This window comes from Micromys minutus (assembly GCF_963924665.1).
Source record: "Micromys minutus genome assembly, chromosome: 19".
Taxonomy (NCBI): Eukaryota; Metazoa; Chordata; class Mammalia; order Rodentia; family Muridae; genus Micromys; species Micromys minutus.
Window position 1 is genome coordinate 16,016,238 of NC_137954.1, and position 24,605 is coordinate 16,040,842.

The 24,605-nt window shown below is 41.5% G+C and overlaps 1 protein-coding gene across 1 annotated transcript; it reads left to right on the plus strand.

Annotated features, from left to right (window-relative positions):
• Positions 1 to 19,981: 19,981 nt before the first annotated feature.
• LOC308433340 (COX assembly mitochondrial protein homolog) lies at positions 19,982 to 20,367 on the plus strand. Its single transcript, XM_080933363.1, has one exon. It carries the CDS (start codon positions 20,025 to 20,027, stop codon positions 20,277 to 20,279), a length of 255 nt encoding a protein of 84 aa, XP_080789489.1. The 5' UTR covers positions 19,982 to 20,024; the 3' UTR covers positions 20,280 to 20,367.
• The last annotated feature ends 4,238 nt before the right edge of the window (positions 20,368 to 24,605 follow it).

Consider the following 24,605-nt stretch of genomic DNA (forward strand, 5'->3'; position numbering starts at 1 on the left):
TGAGACAGGAGTGAGAAAGAAACCTTTATAATCGTGGAGAACTGGGCGTGTTGCAACATTACTTACTTAGGCGGTTCCAGAGCAGGGAGCTAGTTGGGAGACTTTCACTGTGAGGTACAGTGGCTGGAGAGGCAACGCAGTGGTTGAGAACAACTGTTGCTCTTGCAGAGGAGGCAGTTCGGTGCCCAGCACCCACATAATGGCTCACAAATGTCCAAGACCCCATCTTAAGTTCCAGGGACCAACGTCCTCTTCCGCCCTCTGTATGCACTAATCACTCATACAGTACACATACATGTGTGCACTCAAAACAGTCATACAAAATTAAAAATTATTAGAAAAGTTTAAACGAGGTACGTGTTTTAGGGTGGGTGTTTGAGCTGTTTGGCAAGGTAGGACATCTTCTGGAGACCCTCAAGGCTTGTAAGGCCTTCCTCGTCCTCTTGACTCCCGAGTGCCAGCATCAGCTCGGAAGATTCAGCTTAATTACAGTGGAGCTCTAAGAACTGAGAGGACAGTTCACTGGCAGCTTCCTTTGGTTTCAGTTGTTCACTTTTCTTTCAGGCAGGTTCTCCCTCTATAGCTTGGCCTTGTCTTGAATTCATGACAATCCTCCTGCCTCTGCTTGCTGAATGAGATTATATGTGTGAGCCACCATACCTGGCCTTCCATTCAATCTTGCTGAGGATATGCTGAAGGGTCTACTTTTTGCATTGTCTGAGGTTGATTATAAAGTATATTTAAATATGACTATGCTTTTTTCCTTCTAGAAAGATGTTCTGGGCTCCTTTCTGTGGTCCTTTCCTGGGATGTTACAAAACAGATAGGGAACAAGCTTGGACTCCAGACATGTGTCCCCCCTGACCCCCTGGTACTGATGTGATGTACTGTGTGACGCTGGCCACCTTCCTGCACACTCAGGGTGGACTATGTACAAATAGGCCAGAGGCAGTTAGCTGACAATGAAGGAGTTCAGGGAATGCCATCTGAAGTGGAAAGTCTGGGAATGCTGTTTTCTACTGAGGTCACTATGGGGCCTCCTCCCTCCCACAGCTTGCTCTCAACACCTTCCTCAGCAAGGCCCAAGGCCCCTGCTCCTGTTGCTCTCTGTAGTCCGGGAGCCTCTCTAAGTTTCCAGATCTCATAAGACTTGGGGGTTTTCATTTTCCTTTCCTCTGGTTCACCCATGCATATAAATAAAATTGCCTTTTCTTTTGTTACTATCTACTGTCAGTTTGTTCAAAGACATGATTATTAAATATAGATAAGTGGGAAGTTCCCTCCCTGCTGCAATAGCTCTAGCTCTCTTGCTCCTGGCCCCCGTGTGTGTGGGGGGGGGGACTAGAGAGAGGAAGAGGGTGGGATATGTGCAGGTACAGCAGCATGTGTGCCATGGCACCTCTGTGGAAGTCAAAGGAAAATCTTGGGTGTAGCCCTCTTTGGGACAGGATGTCATTGTTGTCCACAGCTGCCTATGCCAGATCAGCTGGCCTGCAGGCCTTGGGAGTCCTCCTGTGTTCTCCTACTCATTGTAGGAACACTGGGGTTATACATGCATGGCTTTAATGGTCCTGGGGATACCAACCCAGGCCCTCAGACTGACATGGCAAGTGGTTTACCCACTGAGCCATCCATGCCCCCAGCTCTACCCTGCAGCTCCTTTTTATTTCTATCAACAAAACAAAAATGGCCTACTGCCATTGTGTAGCAACTTCCAGAAGAGTCGCAGACAAGGGCACTTCTTCTGTCCTTCCTGTTTTCTGGAATCTGTCCATGTTTTCGGTGACTCACAAAAGCAGCAGTCACCTGATTCCTTACTCTTTCTCCTCACCTCCTATCAGGCTTTAAGCCCAACCTACGGCTTTATAGAGAAGGATTCAGAGCTACTGTGGGCATCTACTTTTGCTGCCTGCTATGGTCTATTTCCTGTTTCCTGGAGCAGTTCTCCCCTGCTAATGGTCAAAATCCCAGCTTCTGGGGTCCAAGTTCTGAGTCTGTTCCTGGTCTACAATTTACAAATGTCCCTCTATGTTCAAAGTGATTACGTCCAGATAAGCCCATTGCCAGTGAAAACATGGAGTTGAGAGTATACAACATACACTGCACTTGACGAACAGCAAGCAGCTTAGCAACACAGAAGACTGCTGCAGACAGCCCTCTGTGCCTCCTTGTGATCATGCTGCTGAATGGAGCTGCAGCTTGCAGCCCTGTTCAGCATCCCAAGGGAGGTTCCTGCTGCATATATCACCAGCCTGGGAAAAGTTCCAAGCTCAAAATACCGTTTCTATTAAATGCACGTCACTTTTGCACTGTCGTAAGGTCAGACTGTTACAACTTGGAGACTGTATTAGTTGTGAAGATTTATTTCTCAGTTTTCCATCCATCAAATAAGGATAATGAGATGACCATTATAAAATGAGGAAGGGACTGAGTTCCTACCTAGACTCCACCCCCAAAACAGTTGATAGCGTACAACAGTTGCTGTTACTGCTGTATATTTTGGGTGTACTGTCCTAGGACCCAGTTCTAAGAAGGGTCCTAGGCCTGGCCTCTAGGCACATCCTTCCATCTTAAATCCACATGGATTAGAAATGAAAGTGTGGCTAAACCAAGGCTTGGCCAGAGCCCATTCTGTGGCTTTTGGGGTACTTTCAGAAAACCAGGCTGTTGGTGAAGGAGAACCTTGAATCAGAACAGTTATCTGATCCCAAGAGTACTAAGCCAATAGAGAGCTGGTTAGAGGACTCAGACTGTTTATGTTCTGTCTACATGACTTACTTAAAACAAACCCACACAGTTCACTTATTCATTGGGATCCTGGGCTGTATGTATCAGACACTTGAGCAACATTAAACAAAAAAGGGTACCTTTTCAGTCCTCATAGAGGAAGAGGCAGCTTCTGTCAGTGACCTCTGACCACCTGGATCCAGCCAACCTAGAATTTTTCCACTGTGTGAACCATTAAATTCTTTAATTAGATTAAACCCCTTGAGTTGTTTTTGGTCTTCTTCTTTGCAGAAGGAAAACAATCCTAATACACTGAACAAAGAACCCTGATCCCTTTAACAAAGAAGATATAGAAATCACACTAGATTTCTTTGTGCTGTATAAACAGAGAAGCAGATGCTTACAGAAACCCAGGGCAGAGCTGCCAGTTTCTAGGTAATTGTAGTCCTTCATGGATAAATGTAGACTCCTGGACCCCATGGGCACCTGGGTAATGGGATAAGGTGTAGTGCTTTTTTTTTTTTTTTTTTTTTTTTTTTTTTGCTTAATGTTACTTGAGTGTCTGATACATACTACTCAGAACCCTAATAAATAGGTTAATTGTGTTCTTTTTTGGTAAATCATGTAGACAGAACACAAACATTCTATCCGTTCCTCATACATGATTTAGTGATGCTAGCTGGACATCACATTTGCCAAAAAACCCTGTAGTGAATATGTATTAGAAAGACATCCCATCCCTAACACAAGGTCAACAAATGGCTAAAGTTAGAAAGGCTCCATAAGTATTTGTGGCACAGCAGGCCAGGTATGGTGACACATACTCTTTAATCCCGTCACTCAGGAGGCAGAGGCAGGAGGATCTCTGTACACAGTGAGTCCCAGGTCAGTCAGATCTCACCTACACAGTGAGACTCTGTCTCAAAAACAAAAAAAAAAAAAACCTCAAAACCTTACGGCATAGAAGCATGATCTCTGTTCCATCTTTCTGTCCATTATAGGACAAAAGCACACCAGCACAGATGTCCTTTGGTCCTGTCCCCTCCCTGGTCCTGAGGAAGAGTACACTGAAATTTGTTTCCTGTTCCCTTCAGGCTCCCTAGCTTCCTCTCAACCTTCTCTCTACTGTGTTCGTTTCCTTTCCAACACGGTGAGGAATAAGTGGCTCAGACTTGGGGCCTGGTCCCTGATCTACAGCCTGTCTTCGGCTCCCTGAACCCTGTTCAGATTCATTTATTTGGGGTAGGGAAAGGGAGTTCTGAGCCAAACCTGGCCAGCCCCCAGATCCTGGCACTGCCTCATCCCTACCTCCCCCTCAGACGGTCCCACAGCATTCGAAGGGGTCCTTCAGGCCTCACAGTTTTCCTCCTGGGACATCTGGAGCAGCTGTCTCTGGTCTTGCCTTTTTCCTGCTTCCTCAGCGCTGCCACTAGGTTTTCCCTAGGCTACTGCTACTCTCAGGAAGCTTGCTTTTCCTTTATTCCTACAACCCTGAAAACTTGGCCACTTACTGTGATCCCGAATCCAACGTTTCCGAAGGTACCTCTTCAAACAATCCAAATCCCTTGAAGAAGCCGAGTGACATCAGGGGACGAACAGAGAGTTGGATACGACAAGGCCTGAACGCGTGCTGTTCTCTAAGCCACTAAAGCTCCTCGAGCTCCTCTCCCATTCTGGAAAGGAGATTTGTGATGGGGTCCATCCTGCAGTGTACGGAAAGCCCACAACAGCACAACACATACCGATCCTAACCCAGACCCGAAACAAGAATCAGGGAAACACATTTAAACAACTGGCTCTCTCTTTCTCGTTGTGCAGCCTTTGACAAAACCAACGTGAAAGCAATAAAGAGCCCCACATTCTTCTCGAATTTAAGGACCTGCTATGCCATTCCTTACCTTACATCTGAGGCAAATCACTGCTTAAGATTCTCAGTGACCTCGCTTCATAACTAAACTATTAAAATCTGCTCAGTCAGGACCAGATGCTGAGCAGCTATTTCCTCCAAAATGAAACATTCCCAGGCCCCTCCTGGGGCCAAGTAAGACCCAGAAAGCAAATAAAACTTACTTATAAAAGCAGCAAGAACTGCTTAGGAGAGGAGTCACTCACAGTAGGGTGCTGCGTGATGCCTGGACAGCAGCCACCAAGGATATGGCTTTCATAGGCTGGGCTGGGCTTTCAAGGGATGCAGCTGCCTTTGAGTCACCCACACTCCTGTTACCCCCAAAATCGCACTGCCTCACTACAGTGAACCTATCTGGGGTGTTTATGTCTTCCCAGAAAAGTCAGATTATGAGTTCAGCTCATTCTAGCTCCCGCTCAGTTCATGACAATCCGTCCAGAAGAATCTACTTGATCCTGCCACAGCAGGACAGCAATGGCCATGGCCCTGTTCTCCAGATCTGACATTCACCTGGCTCCAGGATAGCAAGCCACTGCATTAATTCCCAGGCTGCTTTGAGAAGGATAACAAACAAGTTATCGTAAAACATGCACGAGTACAGAGCGAGTATCAGCAGGGCCATGTTCCTTCCATAGTCCATGAAGGGTCCTCCCTTATCTCTGGTGGCCTTTCATGTGTCCCTTGGCTGTAGCAAGAGAAACCCAGGCTCTAGCTCCAATTTCACAGGCTTGTTCTCCCTCTGCATCCATCTCCAAGGCCCCCTCTTTATATAGAACAGCAGTTACTGGGTTTCAGACCCACCCCAACCCCACATTATGTCATCTTTACTTGGTTATATCTGCAAATAACTCTAGATGACCCCTGACCTACTGTGATACAGGTACAGCAGTCGGGACAGCAACACACATCCAGTGGACACTTACCAAATACTGCTAGCCTGGGAAAGAATAAAATGCAACCTGAAGTAGTTCCCACTGAATGTGTGCTGCGGTCCCGGCTGCTGTACCTGATCATAAGGAGAAACAGTGAAGTTGTACTGGCTGGTCCTGTGTCAACTTGACACAAGCTGGAGTTAGCACAGAGAAAGGAGCCTCAGTTGAGGAAATGCCTCCATGAGATCCAGCTGTAAGGCATTTTCTCAACTAGTGATCAAGGGGGAGGACCCAACCCATTATGGGTGGTGCCATCCCTGGGCTGGTAGACCAGGGTTCTATAAGAAAGTAGGCTGAGGGCTGGAGATATGGCTCAGTGGTTAAGAGCACTCACTGACTGCTCTTATAGAGGTCCTGAGTTCAAATCCCAGCAACCACATGGTGGCTCACAACCATCTGTAATAAGATTTGATGCCTTCTTCTTGTGTGTTTGAAGACAGCTACAGTGCACTATATATAATAAATAAATAAATCTTTAAAAAGAAAAGAAAAGAAAGAAAGCAGGCTGAGCAAGCCATGGGAAACAAGCCAGTAAGCAACATCCCTCCATGGCCTCTGCATCAGCTCCTACTTCCTGACCTGCTTGAGTTCCAGTTCTGACTCCCTTTAGTGATGAACAGTAACGTGGAAGTGTAAGCTGAATAAACCCTTTCCTCCCCAGCTTGCTTCTTGGTCATGGTGTTTGTGCAGGAATAGAAACCCTGACTAAGACAGTATTGTACTGTAAGCTATGATATGCCATAGGTTTGGCACTATTCAATGCCTCCCTTTCTCTGGTAGTAAGGCAAGACTCTCCTGCTGAGTTACATTCTGGCCCTCCTTTTACTTTTTGAAGACATGGAGACTGTCTCACTGAATTGCCTAGGTTAGCCTGACTCTGTAAGCCCGGCTGGCCTTGTACTTGAACTTGGTGCCTCAGCCTTTCATGTTGCTGAGACTCCGGGCCTATACCCCCATGTCATTTCTTCCATTCATTTTGACTTAAAACATTTTCAGCTTATGATTGATCTATATCGGGAGCAAACCCCACACATTACGAAATATCTGTATTTGCAAATAAGGTCTTGTTCACAAATTTGAGTGTGTGATGGTTTGAATGAGAAAAGCCCCCTATAGGTTCGGGTATTTACCTTGGTCTCTAGTTAGCGATACTGTTTGGGGGGCAGTGGGGCGGGTATGAGAACTATTGGGAGGATCAGCTTTCCTGGAGAAAATATGTCACCAATGCCACTGGGGGCTGGCTTAGAGAGTTGAGAGCCTTGTGCTCTCTGCTTCCAACCTATGATAGAGATATGCTCCGTCAGCTTCTCCGGCTGTCAGTGCCCGTGTTTCCCCTACCATTATGTCTGGAACCATAGCCTGAGTAATCCCTTTCTTTCATAAGTTGCTTTGATCATGATATTTTACCACAGCAACAGAAACATAACAGATACAGAGTTCTTAGGACTTCAGGTGTCTCCCTGGGGCAGGGAGTGAAAATATTTCTAAACTATGAATCTGTTTAAACTCCACGATTTAAACATATCACTTCTGCTCTTTGGTCTAGGAATCCATTAAACTGTAAAATTATTGAGGACTTTAAAGGACTTTTATTTATGTGAGTCACAATGATTTTTTTATAGCAGCAGTGTTAAACTTAATATAGTAAACCATTTATTCAGGTTAAAGTTAATATGTAGGGAGTGAAGAGATGGCTTGTTTTGCAAGTACGGTGACTGAGTTCAAATCCCCAGCACCCATGGGCACTGCTACGAATGCCTGTAGAGCATTCGTAGACATACAGGCTGGGAAAGAGACAAGCTCATTCTGAGAGCTGGTCGTCCAGCCAGCCTACCCTAAACGGAAAGCTTCATGTCCTCTGAGAGAAATGCCTCAAGGCAATAAGTTGGGAAGTAAAAAGAAGAATATAGATGTCAAGCTCTGGCCTCCACAAGCATGTGCACACGCAGGCACACGTGGGCGCGCACACACACACACACACACACATACACACAGTTACCAAGCATGTGCACACGTGGGCACACGTGGGCACACACACACACACACAGTTATCAAGCCTACCTGCTTGGTAGACTAACTGCAGACCTTATTCTCTCCTTCCTCTTTTCCAGATCCAATCTGTAGAACACATGCCGACACCTCCCCTCCTCCACTGCCCTGGCCTCCACTGGATCACACAGGTCTTCCCCTACCACACACACACTCATCACACTGTCCTAACCCCCAGCTCCAACAGGCACTCCCTGAGAATCCACAGTCCACTCTACCAGGGATACTGGTAAGCTAACTGCAGATCCCCACCTTTCCCTCCATGTCTCCAAATTCAACCCTCCACTCTCGTTCTCAGCTCTGTAGCAGATACACTGCTCAAAGAAAATGCTAAATCTTAAAGGAGAAACACTAACATGAAATGTCCAGGAGCTCTGAGACACTATAAACAGACCAAACCTAAGGAATAATAGAAATAGAGGAAAAAGAAGAAAACCCAGGTCAAAAGCATATAAAATATTTTCAACAAAATCATAGAAGAAAATGTTAATAACCCAAAGGAGATGCCTATCAGGCTACAAGAAGCATACACCAAATAAACTGGACCAGAAAAACACTTCCCCTCAGCACATAATAATCAAAACATTAAAAATACAGAACAAAGAAAGATTATTAAAAGTTGCAAAGAAAAAAGACCAAGTAACATATAAAGACAGACCTATTAGAACAACCCTGACTTCTCAATGGAAACTCAAAAGACCACAAGGGCCTGGAGAGATGTTCTAAAGACTCTAATGGACCACAGATGCCAGTCCAGACTACTATACTCAGCAAAACTTACAATCAGAACAGATTGAAAAAATAAAACAATCTATGATAAAAAAAATTTTTGAGCAATATCTTTCTACAAATCCAGCCCTCAAAAAGACATGACAGGGAAAACTCCAACATAAAGAAATTGACCATACTCAAGAAAACAAAAGAAATAAATAATATGAGACCAGAAAATCAAAACAGGACGCACAGGGAGAGAGAGAGACCACAAAAACCACAAATAGCATGAATCAGGCTGGAGAGATGGCTCAGGAGTTAAGAATACTGTCTGCTCTTCCAGAAGACCTGGGTTCAATTCCCAGTACCCACATAATGGCTCACAACTGTCTGCAACTCTTCCAGGGAATCTGACATCCTCACACAGACATATATGCAGGCAGAATACCAATGTGCATAAAATACAAATTAATTATTAAAAGTTAAATAACATGAATCAACAAATAATTCTCATTGATATCTCTCAACATGTCAATGGTCTCAATTCCCCAATAAAATGACACTGACACAGAACAAAAGAATGGATGTAAAAACAGGACACATTCTTCTGCAGTGTCCAAGAAACATACCTTGACATTAAGAATAGACATCATCTTAGGGTGAAAAGATGGAGAAAGGCATTCCCAGCAAATGGACATTAGAAGTAAGCTGTGTAGCCAAGGGCACTCAAGTTCATAAAGGAAACACTACCCAGCTTAAATAACATACTGACTGATCCTCACACAATGATAATGGGAGACTTCAACACCCCATTTTAGCCAACAGACAGATCATCTAGACAAGAACTACAAGAAAAATATTGAAGTGAACTGACATCATAAACCAAATGGACCTGATTTACAGAATATTCCACCTAAACACAAAAAATACACCTTCTCTGTACCTCATGAAACATTCTTCAATACTGACCACATACTTGGACACAGCTTCATCCCAGAGATGCAAAGATAGATCAACATATGTAAATTAATTAATGTAATCCACCATAAAAATAAACTAAAAGACAAAATTCACATAATATTTTTATTAGATACATTTGCCAAAGTCCAACTTCTCTTCATGATAAAAGTCCCGCAGAAATTAGGAATACGAGGGACATACCTTAACCCAATAAAGGCAGTTTACTGCAAGCCCATAGTCAACATCAATTTTAATGAAGGGAAATGCAAATCAATTCCACTATAATCAGGAACAAGACAAGGTTGTCCACTCTCTTCATACCTATTCAGTTAGTACCTGAAGTCTTAGCTAAAGCAATAAGGCAAATGAAGGTGACCAACAAATTGGAAAGAGAAGACATGACAGCATACATAAGCAAGACTAAAGATTTCATCAGGAAACTCCTATAGCTGAGAGACACTGTCAGCAAAGTGGCTGGATACAGAATTAACTCACAAAAATTAGTAGCTTTCCTATGTACAAAGGGCAAATGGTCTGAAAAAGAAATCACAGAACCAACACCTTTCACAATAGCCTCAAATAACGTATAATAAGGGTATGTAAAACTCCACAATAATATGAAAGACTTGAGTGATAAAAACCTTAAGATACTGAAGAAAGACAATGAAGATGGAAAGATCCCCCACGCTCATGAATCCATAGATTAACTTAGTAAAAATGGCTGTCCTACCAAAAGCAATTGAAAGATTCAATGCAATCCCCATCAAAATTCCAATATAAATCTACACAGGTCTTAAAAGGACAATTTTCAACTTCCTATGGAAACAACAGAAAGCTACAAGAAGCCTGAGTAATGCAATGAATGTGGGAGCTATCACTGTCCCCACCTCACTTATCACTTTAAAGCTACAGAAATAGAAACAGCATGGCAGGGGCATAGGCACACTGATTGACAGATTTGAATCAGTGACCCAGACATCTGTCCACACACCTATGGATAGCTGACTTTTGATAAAGAATCCAGAAATACATAGTGGAATAAAGACAGTATTTTCAATAAATGGTACTGATCAAACTAGGTGGCTGCATGTAGAAAAATCCAAATAGATCCACTTACCACCCTGCATGAACTCAACTCCAAATGGATCAAAGACCTCAACATAAAACCTTATACACTGAACCTGATAAAGAGAAGTTGAGACACAGTCTTAAACCCAGTGGCACAAGGAAAGACTTTTTGAACAGAACACTGTTAGCACAGGTACTAGGATCAACAAGCAGTAAATGGGACCTCATGACACTTGGAAAGCTTGCACATGGCAAAGGACACTGTCATTTGGACAAAGTGGCAACCTACAGAATGGGCAAAGGTTTTTATCAACTCTCCACCAATAGGGGACTGATGTCTAAAATATATGAAAGAATTTTAAAAATTAGATATCAAGAAAGCCAACAGCCCAATTAAAAATGGAATACAGATCTAAATGGAATAATTCCTAAAAGAGGAAACGCAAATGGCTGAGAAACACTTAAAGAAGCATTCAGCATCATTAGTCATCAGTGAAATGCAAATCAAAGCCACTTTGAGATTCCATTTTACTCCTGTCAGAATGGCTAAGATTAAATAAAAGAAGCAGCAGCTTATGCTGGTGGAGATGTGGAGTAAAGGAAGCACCCACCCAGTGCTGATGAGAGTGCAAACTTGCCCAGTCATTGTGGAAATCAGTGTGGTGTTTCCTCAGGAAGATGAGAATCCATCTACCTCCAGATCCAGACGTATCACTCTTGGACATATACCCAAAGGACACATCATCCTACCAGAGACACTTGCTCAACCATGTTCATTTCAGCTCTATTCCTAATAGCCAGACACTGGAAATGGCCTAGATGTTCATCAACAGAAGAACTGATAAAGGAAATGTGACATGTTTATAACTATTACTCAGCTGTAAAACAATGACATAATTTTGCAGGTAAATAGATGTAACTAGGAAAGGTCATCCTAAGTGAGACAACATGTATCCAGAAAGACAAATATGGTACCTGCTTATATTAGGTGTTGAGTCAAGAATAACCAAGCCCCCCCTCCCCGCACACAAAAAAAGCTCAGAATACCCAGAAAACCATCCACAGAACTTATGAAGCTCAAGAAGAAGGAACACCAGAATGTCGTTGCCTCAGTCCTTCTTAGAAGAAAAAACAAAACACTCAGGGGAGGAAATACAAGGTCAAATAGAGGAGCAGGGATTGAAGAAAAGATCACCCAAAGAACCACAGCATATGCAGCCACCAAACCCAAGCACTATTGCTGATGCCAAGAAGTGTTTACTGATAGGAACCAGATATGGACGTCCCCTCAGAGGTTCTCCCAGAGTCATATAGACACAGATGAGGATGCTTGCAGCTAACCATCGGACTGAATATGGGGACCCCAAGGAAAGAGGTAGAAAAAGGACTGAAAGTGCTGAAAGGTTTGCAACCTCTTGGGAAGAACAACATCAACAGCCAAGGCACTGAGGTGTAGAGGGTGATTAGGAGAGGGAGCACCTTCATGGAAGGAAGTTGAGGGAGAGGAGAGAGGGAAGTAGAGGGGTAGGGTATAACATTTGAAATGTAAATACGGAGAATATCCAATAAAATTGGAGGGAAAGAAGAATAACCAAGCTACAGTGCATAGAACCACAGAGGTTAGGTATAGACTAAGTACTAGAGGGGACAGATAGATCTCCCCTAATGAAGAATAGTACAATTATGAATGGAATGTGTAGGGAGCTAGAACAGGGGGGTCCAGTGGGGGACAGTGACAAGGAAGGGAATATAGGGAGAGACAACCTAAATTAAGGGCCATTTAAGGAGTAGTAGGAAAACTAATACAAAAGAAGCTTTCTAAAATACAAAAATGAAGGCATTCTAAATAAAAACTGAAAATAATGGGGTAGACAGAGCCCAAAGTTGACATCTTGTTAGCAAATGATGCTTCTGACACTGGGAATGGATTACACCTAAATGAATTGTTGACCAAATCAGTCTTATAGGAACCTCCAAACAATCTGGGTTGTTGCCAAGACTACAAACTGTTCTCCACAAACTAAATGTAGGGACCCACTGCTGAAGATGGCCAAAAGTTACTCCTTAAAAACCCCAGTGTTTGCTCTTCCCTGGAGAAAACTATTTCTCCTCTCAGCATTCCTTCCTTGACTGTAGCCTGTGTGTAGTGCTAAGGCCTCCTGGGCTTTCTCATATCCACATTAGCCCAGGCCTAAACCATACAGACGAGTGAGATTATATAGACTGAGTAGGTTTTATTTATGTACTTCAGAATACATATGTATATGCATGTAACTTTAATTTTTTTAAACCTAATTTTTAACTTTCAATGGTTCTTAAACACTTTAACCTCCCTTGTAGCCCACCACCCACCAGTGGTGATGCAAAAGAACGGATACAGGGGAAGAGGACCTGTTTAGAAAGGTTCTTTGGAGCAACTCCCATCTGTGTTGCCTGGAAATCAGCCGGAGTCCATGAAAGCAGCAAGAAACTGCGGCACACCACCAGAAGGTTTTTGGTGCATTTCTCTATGGAGTCCTGACAAATGCAGCTCAACTACACAAAGTAAGGTGGACCAATACTTGTGTGTGCATGCCTGTCTGTCTGTGTGTGTGTGCCATGTGCGCCATTAGTTAAGAATCCTTCATCTCATGTCCTTTCACATGCTCGCTTTAGCAGAACATCCTTTTACCTGTGTCTGCTTCAGATTAAGGTTCCTACACATGTTTGCCCCAGCAAAATACCATCCACTTGACTTTCTAAAGAACCCTTAAGTTTACACTTCATATACATACATGTATATAGCAAAAAATTCATTTAAAAAATTAAGCCACGGATTTGGAAGAGAGCAAAGAGAGATATATAGGTGGGTTTGAAGAGAGTAAAGGGAAGAGGTAAATGATGTAATTATATCATAATCTATAAAAAATTAAAGAGAAATAATTTAAAATAATAAGAGGAGATTAAGAAACAAAACAGCCAGTTCTTGGCAACTAGATGCTCTGTTTTTCCTGGGAACTCCAAGCTAACTCTGCACTGTTCAGCCCAAACATCATGCCTACTCTCGACCAACAAGAGTTCATTCGTTTCTTCCTGTTTCCCCTCATGCTGTGATGTCTTTCGATCTCTGGCCTCTCCATATCTCACAGCAGAGCATTGCTCAGTCCAGTGGGTAAAAGCAAGAAAAAGCTGAGTACTCAGGAAGATGAACTCTGGCAGGCAGGAGAATTTTCTGTGAGGTATTCCTTGACGCCTGCTTCACTCAGACATGATGGCAAACACATGAGCCACCTCAGTGATGGTCACTCAGCATTTATCTAAGAGGGTAAACCTGGAAGTTCCTTAATAGGAAATGTTTTTTAGAAGAAACATATGGAGACTCCAAGTGGGGCTAAATATAAACCTGCATTCACAGGGCTTAATCAGGAGCAAAGAAGGTTTGAACAGAAAGAGCTAGATAGAAAAACTTTCTCTCAAAACAGGCTTTTTCATGGGAGTGCATGTGTTTTGCTGAATTTGTGGATTTATACATCAGGAGAGGTACCTATAATTAAAGATGAAAACCAAGAAAAGCACCTTCTGGAGCTAAGAACAGATTTACTGCCAATAACAATACAAAAGAGCTAAGGTTCTCTCCTGCTTTCTCAGAAGATGCCCTCTTTCTTGCATTATGGGCTTGAAACTGATCAAAGAGCACTGTTTAGGGATATATCTCAATATTAAGACTGACATCAGGCTTCCGGTTTCCACTTGCGCCTGGAGCTGACCCGGTAACAAAACTCTCTGTACCCAGACTTCACTGAAAGAGAGCCAGTCTCACAGGAGTGCTGACACATCTGAGAGCACATGTGAGACCACCACTTCTGCTCAAATTCATGGCCCAAGAGAAACCTGCCCGGAGTCTTCAGGACACAAGAATTGAGAAGCAGTTTGGGACATAGTTCTTCCTGTTTCTGTCTGCACCCTGTGCTGACCCTGTGCCTCATATCTCTGTACCCAGACCCTGCTGGGAGAGAGCTGATCCCCCAGTAGTGCTGGCACATAGGCTTATAGAAGGGTCAAGCCATTGACAGAATTAGCAAGACCAGCTAACACCAAAATAAGATGGCAAGAGGCAAGGGCAAGAACCTAAGCAACAGAAATCAAGGCCACTTGAAATCATCAGGACTCACTTCCCCCTCCACACCAAGTTCTGGATACCCTAACACATTGGAAAGGCAAGATTCTGATGTAAAATCACAACTCATAATGATGTTACAGGACATTAAGAATGCCATAAATAACTCCTTTAAAGAAATACAGGACAACACAAATAAACAGTTGTTTAAAGAGGAAACACAAAAATCCTTTAGAACATTGCAGGAAAACCAGAGAAAACAGGTGAAAAAATTGAACAAAACCATCCATGACCTAAAAATGAAAATAGAAACAATTAAAAAATTACAGAGACAACCCTGGAAATAGAAAACCTAGGAAAGAAAACAGGAGTCATAGACACAATCATCACCAACAGAATATAAGAGATAAAAGAGAAAATCTCATGGGGCAGAAGATACCATAAAACACATTGACACAACAGTCAAAGAAAATGCAAAATGCAAAAAGCTCCTAACCCAAAACATATAGGAAATCCAGGACACAATGAGAAGATCAAACCTGAGGACAGTAGGTATAGAAGAGAGCAAAGATTCCCAACGTAAAGGGCCAGTAAACATTTTCAGAAAAATTATAGAAGAAAACTTCCCTAACCTAAAAAAAGATATGTCCATCAACATATAAGAAGCTACAGAACTCCAAATAGACTGGACCAGAAAAGAAATTCCTCCCATCAAAAAAATAGTCAAAACACCAAATGCACAAAACAAAGAAAGAATATTAAAAGCAATTAGAAAAAAAGTCAAGTAACATACAAAGGCAGAGCTATCAGAATCACACCAGACTTCTCAATAGAGACTTTGAAACCTAGAAGATCGTGGGTAGATGTCATACAGATCCTAAGAGAACACAAAGGCCAGCCCAGGCTACTATACCCAGCAAAACTCTCAATTAACATAGATAGAGAAACCAAAATATTCCTTGACAAAACCAAATTTATACAATATCTTTCCACAAATCCAGCCCTACAAAAGATAATAGATTGAAAACTCCAACATAAGGAGGGAAACTACACCCTAGAAAAAGCAAGAAAGTAATCTTCTAACTAACCCAAAAAAAGACGACCACACAAACATAATTCCACTTCTAGCAACAAAAATAACAGGAAACAACAACCATTTGTCCCTAATATCTCTCAACATTAATGGACTCAGTTCTTCAATAAAAAGACATAGACTAATAGACTGAATACATAAAGAGAACCCAACATTTTGGTGCATACTAGAAACACACCTCAGTGACAAAGACGGGCACTACCTATGAGTAAAAGACTGGAAAACAATTTTCCAAGTAAATAGTCCCAAGAAACAAGCTGCATTAGCCATTCTAATATTTAATAAAATCAACTTTCAACCAAAAGTTATCAAAAAAAAGATAAGGAAGGACACTTCATACTCCTCAAAAAAAAAAGCCACCAAGATGAAATCTCAATTCTGAATATTCATGCTCCAAACGCAAGGGCAACTACCTTCATAAAAGACACCTTGCTGAAGCTCAAAGCCCATATTGCACCTTACACAATAATAGTGAGAGACTGAAACACTGCACTCTCATCAATAGACAGATCATAGAAACAGAAACTAAACAGAGACACAGTGAACCTAACAAAAGTTATGAACCAAATGGATTTAACATATCTATAGAACATTTCATCCTAAAACAAAAGAATATACCTTCTTCTCAGCACCTCCTGGTACCTTCTCCGAAAATTGATCTTATAATCGGTCACAATGCAAGCCTCAACAGATACAAGAAGATTGAAATAATCCCATGCATATTATCAGATCACCATGGACTAAGACTGGTCTTCAATAACAAAAAAACGACAGAAATCCCAGATACACACGGAAACTGAACAATAATCTACTCAATGATAACTTGGTCAAGGAAGAAATAAAGAAAGAAATTAAAGACTATTTAGAATTTAAGAAAATTAAGGCACAACATACTCCAACTGATGAAAGCAATACTAAAAAGACAACTCATAACTCTAAGTGCCTCCAAAAAGAAACTGGAGAGAGCATACACGAGTAGCTTGACAGAACACCTTGAAAGCTCTAAAACAAGAAGAAAAAATACATCCAAGAGGAATAGATGGCAGAAAATAATCAAACTCAGAGCTGAAATCAACCAAGCAGAAACAAAAAGAACTACACAAAGAATCAACAATACAAGAAGATGATTTTTTGAGAAAAATCAATAAGATAGATAAACCCTTAGCCAGACTAACTAGAGGGCATGGAGACAATATTCAAATTAAAAAAATCAGAACTGAAAGGGGAGACATAACAACAGAAACTGAGGAAATTTTAAAAATAATCAGATCCTACTACAAAAGCCTATACTCAACAAAACTGGAAACTCTGAATGAAATGGACAATTTTCTAGACAGATACCAGGTACCAAAGTTAAATCAGGATCAGATAAATCATCTAAAAAGTCCCATAATGGCTAAAGACATAGAAGCAGTCATCAAAATTCTCTCAACCAAAAAGAGCCAGGACCAGATGGGTTTAGCGCAGAATTCTATCAGATCTTCGTAGAAGACCTAATACTAATACTTTCTAAACTATTCCACAAAACAGAAACAGAAGGAACACTACCCAATTTCTTCTATGAAGCCCCAATTATACATATATCTAAACCACACAAAGACCCCAAAAAGAAAGAAACTTTAGACCAATTTCCCTTATGAATATAGATGCAAAAATACTCAATAAAATTCTCAAAAACCAAATTCAAGAACACATCAAAACAATCATCCAATATGATAAAATAGGCTTCATTGCAAGGATGCAGGGATGGTCCAATATGTGGAAATCCATCAATGTAATCCACCATATAAACAAACTCAAAGAAAAAAACCACATGGTCATCTCACTAGATGCTGAGAAAGCATTTGACAAAATTCAACACCCCTTCATGTTAAAAGTCTTGGAAAGAACTGGAATTCAAGGCCCATACCTAAACATAATAAAAGCAATATACAGCAAACCAATAGCCAACATCAAACTTAATGGTGTGAAACTTGAAGCAATCCCACTAAAATCAGGGACTCGACAAGGCTGCCCACTCTCCCCCTACATATTCAACATGGTACTGGAAGTCCTGGCTGGAGAAATAAGACAGCAAAAGGAGATCAAGGGGATACAAATCAGAAAGGAAGAAGTAAAAACATCACTGTTTGCAGATGACATGATACTGTACTTACTTAAGTGACCCCAAAAATTCCACCAGAGAACTTCTACAGTTGATAAACAAGTTCAGCAAAATAGCTGGATATAAAATTAACTCAAACAAATCAGTAGCTTTCTTCTACTCAAAGGACAAACATGCGGTGAAATTAGGGAAAAGATACCCTTCATAATAGTCACAAACAATATGAAATACCTTGGTGTGAGTCTAACTAAGCAAGTGAAGGACCTGTATGACAAGAAATTCAAACCGTTAAAGAAGGAAATCGAGGAAGATCTCAGAAAATGGAAAGATCTCCCATGCTCATGGATTGGAAGGATCAACACTGTAAAAATGGTCATCTTACCAAAAGCAATCTACAGATTCAATGCAATCCCCATCAAAATTCCAACCCAGTTCTTTATTGAGTTGGAAAGAGCAATGTGCAATTTCATCTGGAATAGCAAAAGACCTAGAATAGCGAAATCCATCCTCAACAACAAGAAAACATCTGCGGGAATCACTATCCCTGACCTCAAGCTATATTACAAGGCAATTGTGTTAAAAACTGCATGGAACTGGTACAGAGATAGGCACGTGGATCAATGGAATAGAATAAAAGATCCAAAAACGAGCCCTCACATATATGGTCACCTGATTTTTGACAAAGGAGCTGTAAACATTCAATGGAAAAAGGACAGCCTATTCAACAAATGGTGTTGGTTCAACTGACACTCAGCATGCAGAAGAATGAAAATAGACCCTTTCTTATCTCCTTGTATATAGCTCAAGTGCAAGTGGATCAAAGATCTCCACATTAAACCAGATACACTGAAACTATTAGATGAGAAAGTAGGGAAAACCTTAGAACACATAGGCACAGGAAAAAATTTTCTGAACAAAACACCAATGGCTCAAGCTCTAAGGTCAAAGATTGACAAATGGGACTTAATGAGATTGCAGAGTTTCTGTAAGGCTAAGGACACTGTCAAGAAAACAAAACGGCAACCAACAGATTGGGAAAAGATATTTACCAACCCCACATCTGATAGAGGCCTAATATCCAAGGTATACAAAGAATTCAAGAAGTTACACACCAGAGAATAAAATAATCCTATTAAAAAATGGGATACAGAGCTAAACAAAAAGTTCTCAATTGAGGAATATCGAATGGCTGAGAAGCATCTAAAGAAGTGCTGGACATCATTAGCCATCAGGGAAATGCAAATCAAAACAACCCTGAAATTCTACCTCACACCAGTCAGATTGGCCAAGATAAAAAATTCAGATGACAGCAGATGCTGGCGAGGATGTGGAAAAAGAGGAACACTTCTCCACTGTTGGTGGGGTTGTAAACTGGTACAACCACTCTGGAAATCAGTCTGGCAGTTCCTCAGAAAATTGGACATAATACTACCTGAAGACACAGTTATTCCACTTCTGGGCATATACCCCAGAGAAGCTCCAACATACAACAAAGATGCATGCATCACAATGTTCATAGCAGCCCTATTTATAATAGCCAGTAGCTGGAAAGAACCCAGATATCCTTCAGTAGATGAATGGGTACAAAAATTGTGGTACATTTACACAATGGAGTACTACTCAGCTATCAGAAACAATGACTTTATGAAATTCTTAAGAAAATGGATGCATCTAGAGAATATCATCCTAAGTGAGGTAACCCAGTCACAAAAGAACAGACATAATATGCAGTCACTGATAATTGGATACTAACCCCAGAAAGCTCTGAACACCCCAGGAACAACTCAAAGATTATATGAAGTTCAAGAAAAACAAAGGCCAAAAAAAAAAAAAAAAAATCATTATGCTTAATCTTTACACACCAAGAAAACTTTGACTATTTCCAAGTTACATCTTGTTTTACATGTACTTTATGCTCATTGTAACTAGTAAGATTTTAATGCATGCTATCAAACCTTTAAAAAAATCAAGTACTGACAAAAATGTATTCCTATACTTTTATGCAAAAATGCTTTTAAAATCTGTACATTTCTCTGTTTTTTAAAATACAGTTGTGCCGTCCCGGCCCCAGAGCCTGTGAGTGGCTGCTTCTCCACCTTCCGAGATGGCGCTGGACCCCGCAGACACTAAAAGACGCATTGTGAAGAAAGCAGATTGTGAGGAGAGCTACGTTTGGTAAGCTGGGAGAAGTGGAGTTTGCTTTAAAATGTCAAGGATGAGAAGAAGCTACCATGAAAAGAGCTGGGGGCTGGGACCGTAGTGGGCAATCAGCGTGCTTGAAAGAATATTTCACTGACGGGCAGAGCACAGAGGAGAACCATAAGGAGAAAGAGCAGCATCTCAGACATGTTGAGAAAGATGTTCTGATCCCAAAGATAATGAGAGAAAATGCCAGAGAAAGGTGTTCTGAACAAGTTGAAGATTTTACCAGATGTTGCAAGGACTCCGGGATCCTTATGGTATTAAAATGCCGGAAAGAGAATTCTGCACTGAAAGACTGTCTAACTGCTTACTATAATGACCCAGCCTTCTATGAAGAATGCAAACTGGAGTATCTCAAGGAAAGGGAAGAATTCAGAAAAACTGGAGTTCCTACCAAGAAAAGGCTACAGAAGCTTCCCACAAGCATGTAGACAAATAGTGAGTCACATCTTAGGGAAGCCATTTGGAATGTAAACCAGAAACGATGGACTGAAACAAGGTCTGCTCATCCCAACTAATCATGAAATTCTGATTTTTTTAAATGAAATAAAAATATTCATTTCAGAAAATAAAATAAAGTTGTTCAATTAAAAAAACAAAAAAAAGTGTATGCTGACAGGAGCCTGATATAGCTGTCTCCTGAGAGGCTCTGCCAGATCTTGACAAATACAGAGGCAGATGCTCACAGCCAACCATTGAACTGAGAACTTGGTCTTTAATGGAGGAGTTAGAGAAAGGATTGAAGGAGCTGAAGGGGTTTGCAACCCCATAAGAACAACAATACCAACCAACCAGAGCTCCCAATGACTAAATCACTATCCAAAGAGTACAAATGGGCCATCCCATGGCTCCAGCTGCATATGTAGCAGAGGATGGCCTTGTTGGGCATCTATGGGAAGAGAAGCCCTTGGTCCTGCCAAGACTCAATGCCCCAGTGTAGGGAATATCAGGGCTGGGGGGCTGGGGGCTGGTAGGAAGAGTTGGAGGCACCCTCATAGAAGCAGAGGGAGGGGGGATGGGATAGGGGGTTTATGGAGAGAAAACCAGGAAAGGGGATAACATTTGAAATGTAAATAAAATATAGCCAAAAAAAAAAAAACGTAAAAAAAAAATAAATAAACACTGCCTTTAGTGTTAGGCAAAGTGGCATGTGACTGTAAAAGTGCCCCCAGGAAGGGAGGCAGAAAAAAGTAGACTGCAATTTTGAGGCCGTATTGGACCACAAATAAGTCTCAAGTAGGTGTGAGTTACAGAGCAAGGCCCTTTCTCAGAGGGAGAGCAAGAGCTCAGTCTTCGTGAATCTTTACATTGTCAGTGATGAGAGGGCAGCAATAACAGAAAAAGAGCTGCTGGGAGTGTAGCTCACTGCTGCAGAATTACAGCACTTGCCTACCATGTGCAACTGCACGGTTTTGATCCCTGTCATCACACACACACACACACACACACAGAGAGAGAGAGAGAGAGAGAGAGAGAGAGAGAGAGATTAGCAGATGCTTAGAACTATGGGAAGTATTAAATCTTACATCTCTGTTTCTCTCTCTCTCTCTCTCTCTCTCTCTCTCTCTCCCTCCCTCCCTCCCTCTCTCCCCCCCATGTGTGTGTGTGTGTGTTTTATTGATGAACTTATGAATTAGATACAATAAAACAATTATTATAACAACATACTGTAATGAAATTTACAAGAATATGATCTCTTTCAATATCTGTACTACTGTTGCCTTCTATTTCAAAGGAAGCACTTTGTCTTCCCTTTCTCATGTCCAAATTGCCACCATCACTACTCTGATACTCTGAGGTCATCACTCAACAATTAGTCCATAAAACATGGATGAGTTGAAGCCCTATGTTATGAAACTGTCACATTGAATCTGGTCACTGACGATTCCGGATTTCTGAGAGTGACAGGGCCTTTCATGGTCCGGTTCTATAGCACACAAGAACCCACAGGATGCTCACAGTCATCAAAGATTGACCCAGGACAGCAGCCTCTATCCTCACAGCCTATGCCAACAAAAGTTAAAAGTGTGGTCTCTGGTGGAAGTAAGCAAAGTTGAAAACTTTTTCAACAACTATCATAGGAGAGTGAGAAATTCATGAAGAGAAACTCCTAAGAATTGGGAGAGGACTCAAAGACAGGAAAAGAGCCATTGGAGTTTCCTAGCTGGACTAGAACTCATATCTTCCTGCGTCTACCTCCTGAGTGGTAGGGTTAAATGTGTGCACCTCCACATCTGGCTTGTGTCTTCTGTTTTTTTATGGGTTTTGTTGTATAGCTGTTTCCTCCAAATTTAAATATTCCTTCCTTGTAAGATCCAGGAAATAACACTACTTACAAGGCCCAGGAAAAATATAGGAATCACAAGACTCAAAAGGCCCCCTTCCTAGCACTACCTAAGCAGTAACAGTTGCTGGGGAGAGCAGACCTTGGAGCTGGCTTGTTTCCCTACAAATCCTACAAGGATCTCCAGGGATATAGCTCTGACATCACTGCTCTTGCTGGGCTGGCTTTCCATCATTCATGTCTTGTACACAATTCCTCCCATGGTTCTGAACGGGACCACCAATAAACCCGTTAGTTCACTACGCTAGACTTTCTCTGATCTGTCATCAAGGCCCTTACATTTGTTCCCATCTCTCCAGGTGATGGCATGTAACCATTTTAGTTTAAGTACTTACACTATCTTGTATACAATTCCCTTATTCAAAGACCTACATGTTTATATGGTATAGTGGATACCCAATTAGATCACTATCAAGCGAAATCAAATGCTAGGGCACAGTTCTACCCTATGAGACTAGGCCGCCATGTTAGATGTTTCTTCAGAGAGTTCAGTGCAGTAGGAAAACCATAAAACAGTCCTTTTATTCCTCAACAGCACCAGGCTGGGGGCCCCAGACTCTCTCCTTTCCACACTCACATGCTCTGTGGGGCAAGAAGAAACATGGGGAAAAACTCAGATAGTTCAACACATTTGTTCCACAGGGGATGTCAAACCTTTAAGCTGCAAAACCAACACTTTCTTCAGCAACCAATTCTAAATAGTTAAACAAATCAGTACTTGATTGAGGTGATGGCCAGGAATTCCCATGCATATCTAGTGAGGATGGAAATTAACAAAACACTTTGGTAATCTGAAAACACTGCATGAGAGTTTAAAATCAATATCTAGCCATTCATCAGTTTGTTCTTTGGGGAGTTTTTCACAAAATTATAAAGACTTTAAAAAAAAAACTTAAATACTTAAAAGCTTCTTAGTCACATTCATTATTGTGTCTCTTGTGAGACAAACTCTAATAGAAGCTAATGTGACCCTATATAACAAAAACACAAAATCAGCTGGGTGGCCGCGGTGGCTCATGCCTTTAATCCCAGTACTCCGGAGGCAGAGGCCAGCATATCTCTAAGTTCTAGGCCAGCCTGCTCTACAGAGCTACTTCTAGCACAGTCGAGCCTGTGTACAAGGCTGTGTGCAGTGAAACCCTGTCTCAAAATCCCAAAGCCATACAAAACAAAAAGACAAAATAAAGAAACTTTGTGGTCTCTCAGAATGTATTGATTGTCACTGCAGTGTTATTTATAATACAGAAATGCAGGAATCAACCAGGTGATCAAAATTAATGTTTCCTTTGCAGTTATAAATCACCATGTAGCTATCATAAGTTACACTGTGAGAGACTCTAGAGAATATCCACATTAAGGAAATGAATGAGAGGATGTAGCTAAGGAAACTGTCTATACAGTATAGTCATGCTAATAGTCTTGAGTAATCAGGGAACGGTGACAATTCAGTCCAGAATGTGAGACAGAAGGGACAGAATGGACTCATTTCTTTTAGGGAGAAATAAAACCAAGCACAACAGACAAAAGGCACTGGAAAGTATGTCACCAGCTCTTCTACTACATCTTTCCAAGATGATGCTAGAACAGTAGACAACATCCTCAAAAGCTGATAGTGAGAACAGTTCACCTAGATGAATCAGATAATGGGATAGATTACGCATCCACAGAACGGAAAGATGTTACAATATGGACTAACCTTGGAAACGGCATGCTTGGTGAGCCCTCCAAATACCTCAGCCATGTATGTGCACCTGTATATATCAGATAGTGGTATTTTTGTGGACGTGTGCGGAATAGATAAACCTCTAGAGAAAGAAAAAAGAGCTGGTTCAGTGGGCTCAGGATGGCAGAGAATGAGGAGCTAGAAGAAAGGTTAGTATCTACATTTGCAAGAATGACTGCCAATTTGCAAAACATCTTATTTTTAATTTGCCAAGAATGAAGTGACAACTGATTTCAAAGAATACAAGTACTTACAAAGTAAATGACTTTAATACTTTATAAGGCAAAGTACTTGGAGGAAGAGGGTTTCATCATTCAGAGATAAGGCAGAAAGAATATTTTGATGTTATCAGATATCTCAAACTATATTTCATCATTAAAGCTACTTTACTGTCACCAAATATCCATTTGAGTTTAACACATGCATCTTGATCCCCGTTATACAAAATGGCACAGGCACTAAAGGGACACTGAGCTGTATTAGTCAGGGATAGATAGGGCTCTAGCACACATAGAAAGAGAAGGTTGGGGTTTAGACTTTAGCCCAACAGGCACTTTCTTCATTCACATCAATGGAGCACCTGCGCCTTCTCAGGCATTTTCAGCAAGATAGCAAGTTTCATGCTGAAAGAGTCAGAGTTGGGGTCAATCTAAGGCCAGTGGGAAAATTCCTCCACAAACCTCCAAGCAC